The sequence below is a fragment of the Oncorhynchus mykiss genome, chromosome 3 (assembly GCF_013265735.2).
Source record: "Oncorhynchus mykiss isolate Arlee chromosome 3, USDA_OmykA_1.1, whole genome shotgun sequence".
NCBI lineage: Eukaryota > Metazoa > Chordata > Actinopteri > Salmoniformes > Salmonidae > Oncorhynchus > Oncorhynchus mykiss.
The window spans coordinates 82,965,023-82,985,022 of record NC_048567.1 but is presented as its reverse complement, the minus strand read 5'-3'; the positions used below and the strand labels follow the sequence as shown (position 1 = coordinate 82,985,022).

The 20,000-nt window shown below is 49.5% G+C and overlaps 1 protein-coding gene across 1 annotated transcript in view; it reads left to right on the top strand.

Moving 5' to 3' along the window:
• LOC110504940 (neuropilin-2-like) overlaps positions 1-20,000 on the top strand; it is a gene marked incomplete at its 5' end in the record, with an annotated part of 288,221 nt that overhangs the window by 208,684 nt on the left and 59,537 nt on the right. The window contains one exon of the mRNA XM_036965260.1: positions 2,515-2,800. Within this exon, the coding sequence (XP_036821155.1) occupies positions 2,515-2,800 (286 nt within the window). The remainder of the gene's footprint in view (positions 1-2,514; positions 2,801-20,000) is intronic.

Here is a 20,000-nt window from a genome sequence, read left to right as displayed (position 1 = left end):
CTCCGCTCCTCCCTCTCCTTTCCTCTCCTCTCCTTTCCTCTCTACTCCTCTCCGCTCCTCCCTCTCCTCTCCTCTCTGCTCCTCTCCTTTCCTCTCCTCTCCTTTCCTCTCTGCTCCTCTCCGCTCCTCCCTCTCCTTTCCTCTCCTCTCCTCTCTGCTCCTCTCCGCTCCTCCCTCTCCTTTCCTCTCTGCTCCTCTCCGCTCCTCCCTCTCCTTTCCTCTCTGCTCCTCTCCGCTCCTCCCTCTCCTTTCCTCTCTGCTCCTCTCCGCTCCTCCCTCTCCTTTCCTCTCTGCTCCTCTCCGCTCCTCCCTCTCCTTTCCTCTCTGCTCCTCTCCGCTCCTCCCTCTCCTTTCCTCTCCGCTCCTCTCCGCTCGTCCCTCTCCTTTCCTCTCCTCTCCTCCCTCTCCTTTCCTCTCTGCTCCTCTCCGCTCCTCTCACGCTCCGCTCCTCTCTGCTCCTCTCTGCTCCTCCCTCTCCTTTCCTCTCATTCTCCGCTCCGCCATCTCCTTTCCTCTCCGCTCCTCCCTCTCCTTTCCTCTCTGCTCCTCTCCGCTCCTCCCTCTCCTTTCCTAACCGCTCCTCCCTCTCCTTTCCTCTCTGCTCCTCTCCGCTCCTCCCTCTCCTTTCCTCTCTGCTCCTCTCCGCTACTCCCTCTCCTTTCCTCTCTGCTCCTCTCCGCTCCTCTCACGCTCTGCTCCTCTCCGCTCCTCCCTCTCCTCTCCGCTCCTCCTTCTCCTCTCCTCTCCGCTCCTCCCTCTCCTTTCCTCTCCGCTCCTCCCTTTCGTCTCTGCTCCTCTCCGCTCCTCCCTCTCCTTTACTATCTTCTCCTCTCTCTCCTTTCCTCTCTGCTCCTCTCCGCTCCTCCCTCTCCTTTCCCCTCTGCTCCTCTCTCTCCTTTCCTCTCTGCTCCTCTCCGCTCCTCCCTCTCCTTTCCTCTCCGCTCCTCCCTCTCCTTTCGTCTCTGCTCCTCTCACTCCGCTCCTCTCACGCTCTGCTCCTCTCCGCTCCTCCCTCTCCTCTCCTCTCCACTCCTCCCTCTCCTTTCCTCTCCGCTCCTCCCTTTCCTCTCTGCTCCTCTCCGCTCCTCCCTCTCCTTTCCTCTCCTCTCCTTTCCTCTCCTCTCCTTTCATCTCCTCTCCTTTCCTCTCTGCTCCTCTCCGCTCCTCCCTCTCCTTTCCTCTCCGCTCCTCCCTCTCCTCTCCTCTCTGCTCCTCTCCTTTCCTCTCCTCTCCTTTCCTCTCTGCTCCTCTCCGCTCCTCCCTCTACTTTCCTCTCTGCTCCTCTCCGCTCCTCCCTCTCCTTTCCTCTCTGCTCCTCCCTCTCCTCTCCTCTCTGCTCCTCTCCTTTCCTCTCCTCTCCTTTCCTCTCTGCTCCTCTCCACTCCTCCCTCTCCTTTCCTCTCCTCTCCTCTCTGCTCCTCTCCGCTCCTCTCCGCTCCTCTCACGCTCCGCTCCTCTCTGCTCCGCTCCTCTCTTCTCCTCTCCTCCCTCTCCTTTCCTCTCCGCTCCTCTCCGCTCCTCCCTCTCCTTTCCTCTCTGCTCCTCCCTCTCCTTTCCTCTCCGCTCCTCCCTCTCCTTTCCTCTCTGCTCCTCCCTCTCCTATCCTCTCTGCTCCGCTCCTCTCTGCTCCTCTCCGCTCCTCTCACGCTCCGCTCCTCTCTGCTCCGCTCTTTTCTGCTCCTCTCCGCTCCTCTCACCTCCTCCCTCTCCTTTCCTCTCCGCTCCTCCCTCTCCTTTCCTCTCTGTTCCTCCCTCTCCTTTCCTCTCCGCTCCACCCTCTCCTTTCCTCTCTGCTCCTCCCTCTCCTTTCCTCTCTGCTCCTCTCTGTTCCACTCCTCTCTTCTCCTCTCCACTCCTCTCACGCTCCGCTCCTCTCTTCTCCTCTCCTCCCTTTCCTCTCCTCTCACATCCTCTCCTCTTACATCCTCTCCTCTTCACTCCTCTCTTCTCCTCTCCACTCCTCTCACGCTCCGCTCCTCTCTGCTCCGCTCCTCTCTGCTCCGCTCCTCTCTTCTCCTCTCCGCTCCTCTCACGTTCCGCTCCTCTCTGCTCCTCTCTTCTCCTCTCCGCTCCTCTCACACTCCGCTCCTCTCTGCTCCGCTTCTCTCTTCTCCTCTCCGCTCCTCTCACGCTCCGCTCCTCTCTGTTCCGCTCCTCTCACGCTCCGCTCCTCTCTGCTCCGCTCCTCTCTTCTCCTCTCCGCTCCTCTCTGCTCCGCTCCTCTCTTCTCCTCTCCGCTCCTCTCACGCTCCGCTCCTCTCTGCTCCTCTCCGCTCCTCTCTGCTCCGCTCCTCTCTGCTCCTCTCCGCTCCTCTCTGCTCGGCTCCTCTCTTCTCTTCTCCTCTCCGCTCCTCTCACGCTCCGCTCCTCTCTGCTCCTCTCCGCTCCTCTCACGCTCCGCTCCTCTCTGCTCCGCTCCTCTCTTCTCCTCTCCTCCCTCTCCTCTCCTCTTACATCCTCTCCTCTTCACTCCTCTCACGCTACTCTCCTTTTCTCTCCGCTCCTCTTTGTCAGGTGGTGATTGAGGGGTACTTTGAGCACGGAAACAGAGGACACATCTGGATAGACAACATTCACATGAGCTCTAGTACAGAGCTGGAACAGTGCACACGTAAGTCCTCCACACCTAATCCTAAACCTCACTGCTCTGTCTGTCTGGGAGGGGCAGGCTGGCTGAAGTACAGCAAAGCACAGTCAGAGAACCAGACAGTTAGAGAACCAGACAGTCAGAGAACCAGACAGACCCATGCCAAATCTCCCCCTCTCCTGAGGGGGACTAGGTTTTGTCGTGCCCTCTTCACAACCGTCTTGGTGTGTTTGGATCATGTTAGTTTGTTGGTGATGTGGACGCCAAGGAACTTGAAGCTCTCAACTTGCTCCACTGCAGCCCTGTCAATGAGAATGGGGGCGTGGCTCTTTCCTCCTTTTCCTGTAGTCCACAATCATCTCCTTTGTCTTGATCAAGTTGAGGGAGAGGTTGTTGTCCTGGCACACCCGACCAGGTCTCTGACCTCCTCCCTATAGGCTGTCTCATTGTTGTCGGTGATCAGGCCAACCACTGTTGTCACATCAGCAAACTTAATGATGGTGTTGGAGTCGTGTTTGGCCATGCAGTCGTGGGTGAACAGGGAGTAAAGAAGGGGACTAAGTACACACTCCGAGGGGCCCCAGTGTTGAGGATCATCGTGGCAGATGTGTTGTTGCCTACCCTTAGTCAATGATGTGGTGTTGCCTACCCTTAGTCAATGAACAGCATTCTCAAATAAGTGTTCCTTTTGTCCAGGTGGGAAAGGGCAGGGTGTAGTGTGATTGAGATTGTATCATTTGTGGATATGTTGATGCGGTATGCGAATTGGAGTGTGTCTAGGATTTCTGGGAGGATGCTGTTGATGTGAGCCATGACCAGCCTTTCAAAGCACTTCATGGCTACAGACGTGAGAACTAATCATTTAGACATGTTACCTTCTTTTCCTTGAGCCTTGGGATGCATCTCATCAGTTTAAGCCATAGATATCTGGGGGGGATGCATCTCATCAGTTTAAGCCAGAGATATCTGGGGGGGGGATGCATCTCATCAGTTTAAGCGAGAGATATCTGGGGGGATGCATCTCATCAGTTTAAGCCAGAGACATCTGGGGGGGATGTATCTCACCAGTTTAAGCCAGAGATATCTGGGGGGGATGCATCTCATCAGTTTAAGCCAGAGATATCTGGGGGGATGCATCTCATCAGTTTAAGCCAGAGATATCTGGGGGGGATGCATCTCATCAGTTTAAGAGAGAGATATCTGTGGGGGATGCATCTCATCAGTTTAAGCCAGAGATATCTGGGGGGAATGCATCTCATCAGTTTAAGCCAGAGATATCTGGGGGGGATGCATCTCATCCGTTTAAGCCAGAGATATCTGGGGGGATGCATCTCACCAGTTTAAGCCAGAGATATCTGGGGGGGATGCATCTCATCAGTTTAAGCCAGCGATATCTGGGGGGATGTATCTCATCAGTTTAAGCCAGAGATATCTGGGGGGAATGCATCTCATCAGTTTAAGCCAGAGATATCTGGGGGGGGATGCATCTCATCAGTTTAAGCCAGAGATATCTGGGAGGGATGTGTCTCATCAGTGTAAGCCAGAGATATCTGGGGGGGATGCATCTCATCAGTTTAAGCCAGAGATATCTGGGGGGGGGGGGGTTGCATCTCATCAGTTTGAGCCAGAGATATCTGGGGGGATGCATCTCAACAGTTTAAGCCAGAGATATCTGGGGGTATGTATCTCATCAGTTTAAGCCAGAGATATCTGGGGGGGATGCATCTCATCAGTTTAAGCCAGAGATATCTTGGGGGGATGCATCTCATCAGTTTAAGCCAGAGATATCTGGGGGTCATGCATCTCATCAGTTTAAGCCAGAGATATCTGGGAGGGATGTATCTCATCAGTGTAAGCCAGAGATATCTGGGGGGGATGCAATCTCATCAGTTTAAGCCAGAGATATCTGCGGGGGATGCATCTCATCAGTTTAAGCCAGAGATATCTGGGAGGGATGTATCTCATCAGTGTAAGCCAGAGATATCTGGGGGGGATGCAATCTCATCAGTTTAAGCCAGAGATATCTGCGGGGGATGCATCTCATCAGTTTAAGCCAGAGATATCTGGGGGGGGGATGTATCTCATCAGTTTAAGCCAGAGATATCTGGGGGGGATGCATCTCATCAGTTTAAGCCAGAGATATCTTGGGGGGATGTATCTCATCAGTTTAAGCCAGAGATATCTGGGGGTCATGCATCTCATCAGTTTAAGCCAGAGATATCTGGGAGGGATGTATCTCATCAGTGTAAGCCAGAGATATCTGCGGGGGAATCATCTCATCAGTTTAAGCCAGAGATATCTGGGGGGGGGTGCATCTCATCAGTTTAAGCCAGTGATATCTGGGGGTGATGCATCTCATCAGTTTCAGCCAAAGATATCTTGGGGGATGCATCTCATCAGTTTAAGCAAGCGATATCTGGGGGGGGGGGGGGGGTGCATCTCATCCGTTTAAGCCAGAGATATCTGGGGGTGATACATCTCATCAGTTTAAGCCAGAGATATCTGGGGGGGTGCATCTCATCAGTTTAAGCCAGTGATATCTGGGGGTGATGCATCTCATCAGTTTAAGCCAGAGATATCTGGGGGGGGTGCATCTCATCAGTTTAAGCCAGAGATATCTGGGGGGGATGTATCTCATCAGTTTAAGCCAGATATATCTGGGGTGGATGCATCTCATCAGTTTAAGCCAAAGATATCTTGGGGGATACATCTCATCAGTTTAAGCCAGCGATATCTGGGGGGGGGGGGGGTGCATCTCATCCGTTTAGCCAGAGATATCTGGGGGGGATGCATCTCATCAGTTTAAGCCAGAGATATCTTGGGGGGATGCATCTCATCAGTTTAAGCCAGAGATATATTGGGGGGATGCATCTCATCAGTTTAAGCCAGAGATATCTTGGGGGGATGCATCTCATCAGTTTAAGCCAGAGATATATTGGGGGGATGCATCTCATCAGTGTAAGCCAGAGATATCTGGGGGTCATGCATCTCATCAGTTTAAGCCAGAGATATCTGGGAGGGATGTATCTCATCAGTGTAAGCCAGAGATATCTGGGGGGATGCATCTCATCAGTTTAAGCCAGAGATATCTGGGGGGGGGGGGTTGCATCTCATCAGTTTAAAACAGAGATATCTGGGGGGGATGCATCTCATCAGTTTTAGCCAGAGATATCTGGGGGGGTGCATCTCATCAGTTTAAGCCAGTGATATCTGGGGGTGATGCATCTCATCAGTGTAAGCCAGAGATATCTGGGAGGGATGTATCTCATCAGTGTAAGCCAGAGATATCTGGGGGGATGCATCTCATCAGTTTTAGCCAGAGATATCTGGGGGGATGCATCTCATCAGTTTAAGCCAGAGATATCTGGGGGGGATGCATCTCATCAGTTTTAGCCAGAGATATCTGGGGGGGTGCATCTCATCAGTTTAAGCCAGTGATATCTGGGGGTGATGCATCTCATCAGTTTAAGCCAGAGATATCTGGGGGGGATGTATCTCATCAGTTTAAGCCAGATATATCTGGGGTGGATGCATCTCATCAGTTTAAGCCAAAGATATCTTGGGGGATACATCTCATCAGTTTAAGCCAGCGATATCTGGTGGGGGGGGGTGCATCTCATCCGTTTAAGCCAGAGATATCTGGGGGTGATGCATCTCATCAGTTTAAGCCAGAGATATCTGCGGGGGATGCATCTCATCAGTTTAAGCCAGAGATATCTGGGGGGATGCATCTCATCCGTTTAAGCCTGTGATATCTGGGGGTGATGCATCTCATCCGTTTAAGCCAGAGATATCTGCGGGGGATGCATCTCATCAGTTTTAGCCAGAGATATCTGGGGGGGATGTATCTCATCAGTTTAAGCCAGAGATATCTGGGGGGGATGTATCTCATCAGTTTAAGCCAGATATATCTGGGGTGGATGCATCTCATCAGTTTAAGCCAAAGATATCTTGGGGGATACATCTCATCAGTTTAAGCCAGCGATATCTGGGGGGGGGGGGTGCATCTCATCCGTTTAAGCCAGAGATATCTGGGGGTGATACATCTCATCAGTTTAAGCCAGAGATATCTGGGGGGGTGCATCTCATCAGTTTAAGCCAGTGATATCTGGGGGTGATGCATCTCATCAGTTTAAGCCAGAGATATCTGGGGGGGATGCATCTCATCAGTTTAAGCCAGAGATATCTGGGTGGGGTGCATCTCATCCGTTTAAGCCAGAGATATCTGGGGGTGATACATCTCATCAGTTTAAGCCAGAGATATCTGGGGGGGTGCATCTCATCAGTTTAAGCCAGTGATATCTGGGGGTGATGCATCTCATCAGTTTAAGCCAGAGATATCTGCGGGGGATGCATCTCATCAGTTTAAGCCAGAGATATCTGGGGGGGTGCATCTCATCAGTTTAAGCCAGTGATATCTGGGGGTGATGCATCTCATCAGTTTAAGCCAGAGATATCTGGGGGGGGGATGCATCTCATCAGTTTAAGCCAGAGATATCTGGGGGGGATGTATCTCATCAGTTTAAGCCAGATATATCTGGGGTGGATGCATCTCATCAGTTTAAGCCAAAGATATCTTGGGGGATACATCTCATCAGTTTAAGCCAGCGATATCTGGGGGGGGGGGTGCATCTCATCCGTTTAAGCCAGAGATATCTGGGGGTGATGCATCTCATCAGTTTAAGCCAGAGATATCTGTGGGGGATGCATCTCATCAGTTTAAGCCAGAGATATCTGGGGGGGATTTATCTCATCAGTTTAAGCCAGAGATATCTGGGGGGATGTACCTCATCAGTTTAAGCCAGAGATATCTGGGGGGGATGCATCTCATCAGTTTAAGCCAGAGATATTTGGGAGTGATGTATCTTATCAGTGTAAGCCAGAGATATCTGGGGGGGATGCATCTCATCAGTTTTAGCCAGAGATATCTGGGGGGGTGCATCTCATCCGTTTAAGCCAGTGATATCTGGGGGTGATGCATCTCATCAGTTTAAGCCAGAAATATCTGGGGGGGATGCATCTCATCAGTTTTAGCCAGAGATATCTGGGGGGGTGCATCTCATCAGTTTAAGCCAGTGATATCTGATGGTGATGCATCTCATCAGTTTAAGCCAGAGATATCTGGGGGTCATGCATCTCATCAGTTTAAGCCAGAGATATCTGGGAGGGATGTATCTCATCAGTGTAAGCCAGAGATATCTGGGGGGGATGCATCTCATCAGTTTAAGCCAGAGATATCTGGGGGGGGGGGTTGCATCTCATCAGTTTAAGCCAGAGATATCTGGGGGGGATGCATCTCATCAGTTTTAGCCAGAGATATCTGGGGGGATGCATCTCATCAGTTTAAGCCAGAGATATCTGGGGGGGGGGGGGTGCATCTCATCAGTTTAAGCCAGAGATATCTGCGGGGGATGCATCTCATCAGTTTAAGCCAGAGATATCTGGGGGGGTGCATCTCATCAGTTTAAGCCAGTGATATCTGGGGGTGATGCATCTCATCAGTTTAAGCCAGAGATATCTGGGGGGGATGCATCTCATCAGTTTAAGCCAGAGATATCTGGGGGGGATGTATCTCATCAGTTTAAGCCAGATATATCTGGGGTGGATGCATCTCATCAGTTTAAGCCAAAGATATCTTGGGGGATACATCTCATCAGTTTAAGCCAGCGATATCTGGGGGGGGGGGGGGGTGCATCTCATCAGTTTAAGCCAGAGATATCTGGGGGGGATGCATCTCATCAGTTTAAGCCAGAGATATCTTGGGGGGATGCATCTCATCAGTTTAAGCCAGAGATATCTTGGGGGGATGCATCTCATCAGTTTAAGCCAGAGATATCTGGGGGGGATGTATCTCATCAGTTTTAGCCAGAGATATCTGGGGGGGGGGTGCATCTCATCAGTTTTAGCCAGAGATATCTGGGGGGGTGCATCTCATCAGTTTAAGCCAGTGATATCTGGGGTGATGCATCTCATCAGATTAAGCCAGAGATATCTGGGGGTCATGCATCTCATCAGTTTAAGCCAGAGATATCTGGGAGGGATGTATCTCATCAGTGTAAGCCAGAGATATCTGGGGGGATGCATCTCATCAGTTTAAGCCAGAGATATCTGGGGGGGGGTTGCATCTCATCAGTTTAAGCCAGAGATATCTGGGGGGGGGGGTTGCATCTCATCAGTTTAAAACAGAGATATCTGGGGGGGATGCATCTCATCAGTTTTAGCCAGAGATATCTGGGGGGGTGCATCTCATCAGTTTAAGCCAGTGATATCTGGGGGTGATGCATCTCATCAGTGTAAGCCAGAGATATCTGGGAGGGATGTATCTCATCAGTGTAAGCCAGAGATATCTGGGGGGATGCATCTCATCAGTTTTAGCCAGAGATATCTGGGGGGATGCATCTCATCAGTTTAAGCCAGAGATATCTGGGGGGGATGCATCTCATCAGTTTTAGCCAGAGATATCTGGGGGGGTGCATCTCATCAGTTTAAGCCAGTGATATCTGGGGGTGATGCATCTCATCAGTTTAAGCCAGAGATATCTGGGGGGGATGTATCTCATCAGTTTAAGCCAGATATATCTGGGGTGGATGCATCTCATCAGTTTAAGCCAAAGATATCTTGGGGGATACATCTCATCAGTTTAAGCCAGCGATATCTGGGGGGGGGGGGGTGCATCTCATCCGTTTAAGCCAGAGATATCTGGGGGTGATGCATCTCATCAGTTTAAGCCAGAGATATCTGCGGGGGATGCATCTCATCAGTTTAAGCCAGAGATATCTGGGGGGATGCATCTCATCCGTTTAAGCCTGTGATATCTGGGGGTGATGCATCTCATCCGTTTAAGCCAGAGATATCTGCGGGGGATGCATCTCATCAGTTTTAGCCAGAGATATCTGGGGGGGATGTATCTCATCAGTTTAAGCCAGAGATATCTGGGGGGGATGTATCTCATCAGTTTAAGCCAGATATATCTGGGGTGGATGCATCTCATCAGTTTAAGCCAAAGATATCTTGGGGGATACATCTCATCAGTTTAAGCCAGCGATATCTGGGGGGGGGGGGTGCATCTCATCCGTTTAAGCCAGAGATATCTGGGGGTGATACATCTCATCAGTTTAAGCCAGAGATATCTGGGGGGTGCATCTCATCAGTTTAAGCCAGTGATATCTGGGGGTGATGCATCTCATCAGTTTAAGCCAGAGATATCTGGGGGGGATGCATCTCATCAGTTTAAGCCAGAGATATCTGGGTGGGGTGCATCTCATCCGTTTAAGCCAGAGATATCTGGGGGTGATACATCTCATCAGTTTAAGCCAGAGATATCTGGGGGGGTGCATCTCATCAGTTTAAGCCAGTGATATCTGGGGGTGATGCATCTCATCAGTTTAAGCCAGAGATATCTGCGGGGGATGCATCTCATCAGTTTAAGCCAGAGATATCTGGGGGGGTGCATCTCATCAGTTTAAGCCAGTGATATCTGGGGGTGATGCATCTCATCAGTTTAAGCCAGAGATATCTGGGGGGGGGATGCATCTCATCAGTTTAAGCCAGAGATATCTGGGGGGGATGTATCTCATCAGTTTAAGCCAGATATATCTGGGGTGGATGCATCTCATCAGTTTAAGCCAAAGATATCTTGGGGGATACATCTCATCAGTTTAAGCCAGCGATATCTGGGGGGGGGGGTGCATCTCATCCGTTTAAGCCAGAGATATCTGGGGGTGATGCATCTCATCAGTTTAAGCCAGAGATATCTGTGGGGGATGCATCTCATCAGTTTAAGCCAGAGATATCTGGGGGGGATTTATCTCATCAGTTTAAGCCAGAGATATCTGGGGGGATGTACCTCATCAGTTTAAGCCAGAGATATCTGGGGGGGATGCATCTCATCAGTTTAAGCCAGAGATATTTGGGAGTGATGTATCTTATCAGTGTAAGCCAGAGATATCTGGGGGGGATGCATCTCATCAGTTTTAGCCAGAGATATCTGGGGGGGTGCATCTCATCCGTTTAAGCCAGTGATATCTGGGGGTGATGCATCTCATCAGTTTAAGCCAGAAATATCTGGGGGGGATGCATCTCATCAGTTTTAGCCAGAGATATCTGGGGGGGTGCATCTCATCAGTTTAAGCCAGTGATATCTGATGGTGATGCATCTCATCAGTTTAAGCCAGAGATATCTGGGGGTCATGCATCTCATCAGTTTAAGCCAGAGATATCTGGGAGGGATGTATCTCATCAGTGTAAGCCAGAGATATCTGGGGGGGATGCATCTCATCAGTTTAAGCCAGAGATATCTGGGGGGGGGGGTTGCATCTCATCAGTTTAAGCCAGAGATATCTGGGGGGGATGCATCTCATCAGTTTTAGCCAGAGATATCTGGGGGGATGCATCTCATCAGTTTAAGCCAGAGATATCTGGGGGGGGGGGGGTGCATCTCATCAGTTTAAGCCAGAGATATCTGCGGGGGATGCATCTCATCAGTTTAAGCCAGAGATATCTGGGGGGGTGCATCTCATCAGTTTAAGCCAGTGATATCTGGGGGTGATGCATCTCATCAGTTTAAGCCAGAGATATCTGGGGGGGATGCATCTCATCAGTTTAAGCCAGAGATATCTGGGGGGGATGTATCTCATCAGTTTAAGCCAGATATATCTGGGGTGGATGCATCTCATCAGTTTAAGCCAAAGATATCTTGGGGGATACATCTCATCAGTTTAAGCCAGCGATATCTGGGGGGGGGGGGGGGTGCATCTCATCAGTTTAAGCCAGAGATATCTGGGGGGGATGCATCTCATCAGTTTAAGCCAGAGATATCTTGGGGGGATGCATCTCATCAGTTTAAGCCAGAGATATCTTGGGGGGATGCATCTCATCAGTTTAAGCCAGAGATATCTGGGGGGGATGTATCTCATCAGTTTTAGCCAGAGATATCTGGGGGGGGGGTGCATCTCATCAGTTTTAGCCAGAGATATCTGGGGGGGTGCATCTCATCAGTTTAAGCCAGTGATATCTGGGGTGATGCATCTCATCAGATTAAGCCAGAGATATCTGGGGGTCATGCATCTCATCAGTTTAAGCCAGAGATATCTGGGAGGGATGTATCTCATCAGTGTAAGCCAGAGATATCTGGGGGGATGCATCTCATCAGTTTAAGCCAGAGATATCTGGGGGGGGGTTGCATCTCATCAGTTTAAGCCAGAGATATCTGGGGGGGATGCATCTCATCAGTTTTAGCCAGAGATATCTGGGGGGATGCATCTCATCAGTTTAAGCCAGAGATATCTGGGGGGGATGCATCTCATCAGTTTTAGCCAGAGATATCTGGGGGGGTGCATCTCATCAGTTTAAGCCAGTGGTATCTGGGGGTGATGCATCTCATCAGTTTAAGCCAGAGATATCTGGGGGGGATGTATCTCATCAGTTTAAGCCAGATATATCTGGGGTGGATGCATCTCATCAGTTTAAGCCAAAGATATATTGGGGGATACATCTCATCAGTTTAAGCCAGCGATATCTGGGGGGGATGCATCTCATCCGTTTAAGCCAGAGATATCTGGGGGTGATGCATCTCATCAGTTTAAGCCAGAGATATCTGCGGGGGATGCATCTCATCAGTTTAAGCCAGAGATATCTGGGGGGGATGCATCTCATCCGTTTAAGCCAGTGATATCTGGGGGTGATGCATCTCATCCGTTTAAGCCAGAGATATCTGGGGGGGATGCATCTCATCAGTTTTAGCCAGAGATATCTGGGGGGGTGCATCTCATCCGTTTAAGCCAGTGATATCTGGGGGTGATGCATCTCATCAGTTTAAGCCAGAGATATCTGGGGGGGATGCATCTCATCAGTTTAAGCCAGAGATATCTGGGGGGGATGCATCTCATCAGTTTAAGCCAGCGATATCTGGGGGGATGTATCTCATCAGTTTAAGCCAGAGATATCTGGGGGGAATGCATCTCATCAGTTTAAGCCAGAGATATCTGGGGGGGATGCATCTCATCAGTTTAAGCCAGAGATATCTGGGAGAGATGTGTCTCATCAGTGTAAGCCAGAAATATCTGGGGGGGATGCATCTCATCAGTTTAAGCCAGAGATATCTGGGGGGGGGGGTTGCATCTCATCAGTTTGAGCCAGAGATATCTGGGGGGATGCATCTCATCAGTTTAAGCCAGAGATATCTGGGGGGATGTATCTCATCAGTTTAAGCCAGAGATATCTGGGGGGGATGCATCTCATCAGTTTAAGCCAGAGATAACTTGGGGGGATGCATCTCATCAGTTTAAGCCAGAGATATCTGGGGGTCATGCATCTCATCAGTTTAAGCCAGAGATATCTGGGAGGGATGTATCTCATCAGTGTAAGCCAGAGATATCTGGGGGGGGTGCAATCTCATCAGTTTAAGCCAGAGATATCTGCGGGGGATGCATCTCATCAGTTTAAGCCAGAGATATCTGGGGGGGATGCATCTCATCAGTTTAAGCCAGAGATATCTGGGGGGATGTATCTCATCAGTTTAAGCCCGAGATATCTGGGGGGGATGCATCTCATCAGTTTAAGCCAGAGATATCTTGGGGGGATGCTTCTCATCAGTTTAAGCCAGAGATATCTGGGGGTCATGCATCTCATCAGTTTAAGCCAGAGATATCTGGGAGGGATGTATCTTATCAGTGTAAGCCAGAGATATCTGCGGGGGATGCATCTCATCAGTTTAAGCCAGAGATATCTGGGGGGGGATGCATCTCATCAGTTTAAGCCAGTGATATCTGGGGGCGATGCATCTCATCAGTTTAAGCCAAAGATATCTTGGGGGATGCATCTCATCAGTTTAAGCCAGTGATATCTGGGGGTGATGCATCTCATCAGTTTAAGCCAGAGATATCTGGGGGGGATGCATCTCATCAGTTTAAGCCAGAGATATCTGGGGGGGATGTATCTCATCAGTCTAAGCCAGATATATCTGGGGTGGATGCATCTCATCAGTTTAAGCCAAAGATATCTTGGGGGATACATCTCATCAGTTTAAGCCAGCGATATCTGGGGGGGGGTGCATCTCATCCGTTTAAGCCAGAGATATCTGGGGGGGATGTATCTCATCAGTTTAAGCCAGATATATCTGGGGTGGATGCATCTCATCAGTTTAAGCCAAAGATATCTTGGGGGATACATCTCATCTGTTTAAGCCAGCGATATCTGGGGGGGGTGCATCTCATCCGTTTAAGCCAGAGATATCTGGGGGGGGTGCATCTCATCCGTTTAAGCCAGAGATATCTGGGGGTGATACATCTCATCAGTTTAAGCCAGAGATATCTAGGGGGGTGCATCTCATCAGTTTAAGCCAGTGATATCTGGGGGTGATGCATCTCATCAGTTTAAGCCAGAGATATCTGCGGGGATGCATCTCATCAGTTTAAGCCAGTGATATCTGGGGGTGATGCATCTCATCAGTTTAAGCCAGCGATATCTGGGGGGATGCATCTCATCAGTTTTAGCCAGAGATATCTGGGGGGGTGCATCTCATCAGTTTAAGCCAGTGATATCTGGGGGTGATGCATCTCATCAGTTTAAGCCAGAGATATCTGTGGGGGATGCATCTCATCAGTTTAAGCCAGAGATATCTGGGGGGATATATCTCATCAGTTTAAGCCAGATATATCTGGGGTGGATGCATCTCATCAGTTTAAGCCAAAGATATCTTGGGGGATACATCTCATCAGTTTAAGCCAGCGATATCTGGGGGGGGGGGGGGTGCATCTCATCCGTTTAAGCCAGAGATATCTGGGGGTGATGCATCTCATCAGTTTAAGCCAGAGATATCTGCGGGGGATGCATCGCATCAGTTTAAGCCAGAGATATCTGGGGGGGATGCATCTCATCAGTTTAAGCCAGAGATATCTAGGGGGATGTATCTCATTTGTTTAAGCCAGAGATATCTGTGGGGGATGCATCTCATCCGTTTAAGCCAGTGATATCTGGGGGTGATGCATCTCATCCGTTTAAGTCAGAGATATCTGGGGGGGATGCATCTCATCAGTTTTAGCCAGAGATATCTGGGGGGTTGCATCTCATCAGTTTAAGCCAGTGATTCCTGGGGGTGATGCATCTCATCAGTTTAAGCGAGAGATATCTGGGGGGGATGCATCTCATCAGTTTAAGCCAGAGATATCTTGGGGGGATGCATCTCATCAGTTTAAGCCAGACATATCTGGGGGTCATGCATCTCATCAGTTTAAGCCAGAGATATCTGGGAGGGATGTATCTCATCAGTGTAAGCCAGAGATATCTGCGGGGGATGCATCTCATCAGTTTAAGCCAGAGATATCTGGGGGGGGTGTATCTCATCAGTTTAAGCCAGAGATATCTGGGAGGGATGTATCTCATCAGTGTAAGCCAGAGATATCTGGGGGGGATGCATCTCATCAGTTTAAGCCAGAGATATCTGGGGGGATGTATCTCATCAGTTTAAGCCAGAGATATCTGGGGGGGATGCATCTCATCAGTTTAAGCCAGAGATAACTTGGGGGGATGCATCTCATCAGTTTAAGCCAGAGATATCTGGGGGTCATGCATCTCATCAGTTTAAGCCAGAGATATCTGGGAGGGATGTATCTCATCAGTGTAAGCCAGAGATATCTGGGGGGGGTGCAATCTCATCAGTTTAAGCCAGAGATATCTGCGGGGGATGCATCTCATCAGTTTAAGCCAGAGATATCTGGGGGGGATGCATCTCATCAGTTTAAGCCAGAGATATCTGGGGGGATGTATCTCATCAGTTTAAGCCCGAGATATCTGGGGGGGATGCATCTCATCAGTTTAAGCCAGAGATATCTTGGGGGGATGCTTCTCATCAGTTTAAGCCAGAGATATCTGGGGGTCATGCATCTCATCAGTTTAAGCCAGAGATATCTGGGAGGGATGTATCTTATCAGTGTAAGCCAGAGATATCTGCGGGGGATGCATCTCATCAGTTTAAGCCAGAGATATCTGGGGGGGGATGCATCTCATCAGTTTAAGCCAGTGATATCTGGGGGCGATGCATCTCATCAGTTTAAGCCAAAGATATCTTGGGGGATGCATCTCATCAGTTTAAGCCAGTGATATCTGGGGGTGATGCATCTCATCAGTTTAAGCCAGAGATATCTGGGGGGGATGCATCTCATCAGTTTAAGCCAGAGATATCTGGGGGGGATGTATCTCATCAGTCTAAGCCAGATATATCTGGGGTGGATGCATCTCATCAGTTTAAGCCAAAGATATCTTGGGGGATACATCTCATCAGTTTAAGCCAGCGATATCTGGGGGGGGGTGCATCTCATCCGTTTAAGCCAGAGATATCTGGGGGGGATGTATCTCATCAGTTTAAGCCAGATATATCTGGGGTGGATGCATCTCATCAGTTTAAGCCAAAGATATCTTGGGGGATACATCTCATCAGTTTAAGCCAGCGATATCTGGGGGGGGTGCATCTCATCCGTTTAAGCCAGAGATATCTGGGGGGGGTGCATCTCATCCGTTTAAGCCAGAGATATCTGGGGGTGATACATCTCATCAGTTTAAGCCAGAGATATCTAGGGGGGTGCATCTCATCAGTTTAAGCCAGTGATATCTGGGGGTGATGCATCTCATCAGTTTAAGCCAGAGATATCTGCGGGGATGCATCTCATCAGTTTAAGCCAGTGATATCTGGGGGTGATGCATCTCATCAGTTTAAGCCAGCGATATCTGGGGGGATGCATCTCATCAGTTTTAGCCAGAGATATCTGGGGGGGTGCATCTCATCAGTTTAAGCCAGTGATATCTGGGGGTGATGCATCTCATCAGTTTAAGCCAGAGATATCTGTGGGGGATGCATCTCATCAGTTTAAGCCAGAGATATCTGGGGGGATGTATCTCATCAGTTTAAGCCAGATATATCTGGGGTGGATGCATCTCATCAGTTTAAGCCAAAGATATCTTGGGGGATACATCTCATCAGTTTAAGCCAGCGATATCTGGGGGGGGGGGGGGGTGCATCTCATCCGTTTAAGCCAGAGATATCTGGGGGTGATGCATCTCATCAGTTTAAGCCAGAGATATCTGCGGGGGATGCATCGCATCAGTTTAAGCCAGAGATATCTGGGGGGGATGCATCTCATCAGTTTAAGCCAGAGATATCTGGGGGGATGTATCTCATTTGTTTAAGCCAGAGATATCTGTGGGGGATGCATCTCATCCGTTTAAGCCAGTGATATCTGGGGGTGATGCATCTCATCCGTTTAAGTCAGAGATATCTGGGGGGGATGCATCTCATCAGTTTTAGCCAGAGATATCTGGGGGGTTGCATCTCATCAGTTTAAGCCAGTGATTCCTGGGGGTGATGCATCTCATCAGTTTAAGCGAGAGATATCTGGGGGGGATGCATCTCATCAGTTTAAGCCAGAGATATCTTGGGGGGATGCATCTCATCAGTTTAAGCCAGACATATCTGGGGGTCATGCATCTCATCAGTTTAAGCCAGAGATATCTGGGAGGGATGTATCTCATCAGTGTAAGCCAGAGATATCTGCGGGGGATGCATCTCATCAGTTTAAGCCAGAGATATCTGGGGGGGGTGTATCTCATCAGTTTAAGCCAGAGATATCTGGGAGGGATGTATCTCATCAGTGTAAGCCAGAGATATCTGGGGGGGATGCATCTCATCAGTTTAAGCCAGAGATATCTGGGGGGGGGGGGGGGGTTGCATCTCATCAGTTTAAGCCAGAGATATCTGGGAGGGATGTATCTCATCAGTGTAAGCCAGAGATATCTGGGGGGGATGCATCTCATCAGTTTAAGCCAGAGATATCTGGGGGGGATGCATCTCATCAGTTTTAGCCAGAGATATCTGGGGGGATGCATCTCATCAGTTTAAGCCAGAGATATCTGGGGGGGATGCATCTCATCAGTTTAAGCCAGAGATATCTGCGGGGGATGCATCTCATCAGTTTAAGCCAGAGATATCTGGGGGGGTGCATCTCATCAGTTTAAGCCAGTGATATCTGGGGGTGATGCATCTCATCAGTTTAAGCCAGAGATATCTGGGGGGGATGCATCTCATCAGTTTAAGCCAGAGATATCTGGGGGGGATGTATCTCATCAGTTTAAGCCAGATATATCTGGGGTGGATGCATCTCATCAGTTTAAGCCAAAGATATCTTGGGGGATACATCTCATCAGTTTAAGCCAGCGATATCTGGGGGGGGGGGGGTGCATCTCATCCATTTAAGCCAGAGATATCTGGGGGGGATGCATCTCATCAGTTTAAGCCAGAGATATCTTGGGGGGATGCATCTCATCAGTTTAAGCCAGAGATATCTTTGGGGGATGCATCTCATCAGTTTAAGCCAGAGATATCTGCGGGGGGATGCATCTCATCAGTTTTAGCCAGAGATATCTGGGGGGGTGCATCTCATCAGTTTTAGCCAGAGATATCTGGGGGGGTGCATCTCATCAGTTTAAGCCAGTGATATCTGGGGTGATGCATCTCATCAGTTTAAGCCAGTGATATCTGGGGGTGATGCATCTCATCAGTTTAAGCCAGAGATATCTTGGGGGGATGCATCTCATCAGTTTAAGCCAGAGATATCTTGGGGGGATGCATCTCATCAGTTTAAGCCAGAGATATCTGGGAGGGATGTATCTCATCAGTGTAAGCCAGAGATATCTGGGGGGGATGCAATCTCATCAGTTTAAGCCAGAGATATCTGCGGGGGATGCATCTCATCAGTTTAAGCCAGAGATATCTGGGGGGGATGCATCTCATCAGTTTAAGCCAGAGATATCTGGGGGGGATGTATCTCATCAGTTTAAGCCCGAGATATCTGGGGGGGATGCATCTCATCAGTTTAAGCCAGAGATATCTTGGGGGGATGCTTCTCATCAGTTTAAGCCAGAGATATCTGGGGGTCATGCATCTCATCAGTTTAAGCCAGAGATATCTGGGAGGGATGTATCTTATCAGTGTAAGCCAGAGATATCTGCGGGGGATGCATCTCATCAGTTTAAGCCAGAGATATCTGGGGGGGGATGCATCTCATCAGTTTCAAGCCAGTGATATCTGGGGGCGATGCATCTCATCAGTTTAAGCCAAAGATATCTTGGGGGATGCATCTCATCAGTTTAAGCCAGTGATATCTGGGGGTGATGCATCTCATCAGTTTAAGCCAGAGATATCTGGGGGGGATGCATCTCATCAGTTTAAGCCAGAGATATCTGGGGGGGATGTATCTCATCAGTCTAAGCCAGATATATCTGGGGTGGATGCATCTCATCAGTTTAAGCCAAAGATATCTTGGGGGATACATCTCATCAGTTTAAGCCAGCGATATCTGGGGGGGGGTGCATCTCATCCGTTTAAGCCAGAGATATCTGGGGGGGATGTATCTCATCAGTTTAAGCCAGATATATCTGGGGTGGATGCATCTCATCAGTTTAAGCCAAAGATATCTTGGGGGATACATCTCATCAGTTTAAGCCAGCGATATCTGGGGGGGGTGCATCTCATCCGTTTAAGCCAGAGATATCTGGGGGTGATACATCTCATCAGTTTAAGCCAGAGATATCTAGGGGGGTGCATCTCATCAGTTTAAGCCAGTGATATCTGGGGGTGATGCATCTCATCAGTTTAAGCCAGAGATATCTGCGGGGATGCATCTCATCAGTTTAAGCCAGTGATATCTGGGGGTGATGCATCTCATCAGTTTAAGCCAGCGATATCTGGGGGGATGCATCTCATCAGTTTTAGCCAGAGATATCTGGGGGGGTGCATCTCATCAGTTTAAGCCAGTGATATCTGGGGGTGATGCATCTCATCAGTTTAAGCCAGAGATATCTGGGGGGGATGCATCTCATCAGTTTAAGCCAGAGATATCTGGGGGGGATGCATCTCATCAGTTTAAGCCAGATATATCTGGGGTGGATGCATCTCATCAGTTTAAGCCAAAGATATCTTGGGGGATACATCTCATCAGTTTAAGCCAGCGATATCTGGGGGGGGGGGGGTGCATCTCATCCGTTTAAGCCAGAGATATCTGGGGGTGATGCATCTCATCAGTTTAAGCCAGAGATATCTGCGGGGGATGCATCGCATCAGTTTAAGCCAGAGATATCTGGGGGGGATGCATCTCATCAGTTTAAGCCAGAGATATCTGGGGGGATGTATCTCATTTGTTTAAGCCAGAGATATCTGGGGGGGATGCATCTCATCCGTTTAAGCCAGTGATATCTGGGGGTGATGCATCTCATCAGTTTAAGCCAGAGATATCTGGGGGGGTGTATCTCATCAGTTTAAGCCAGAGATATCTGGGAGGGATGTATCTCATCAGTGTAAGCCAGAGATATCTGGGGGGGATGCATCTCATCAGTTTAAGCCAGAGATATCTGGGGGGGGGGGGGT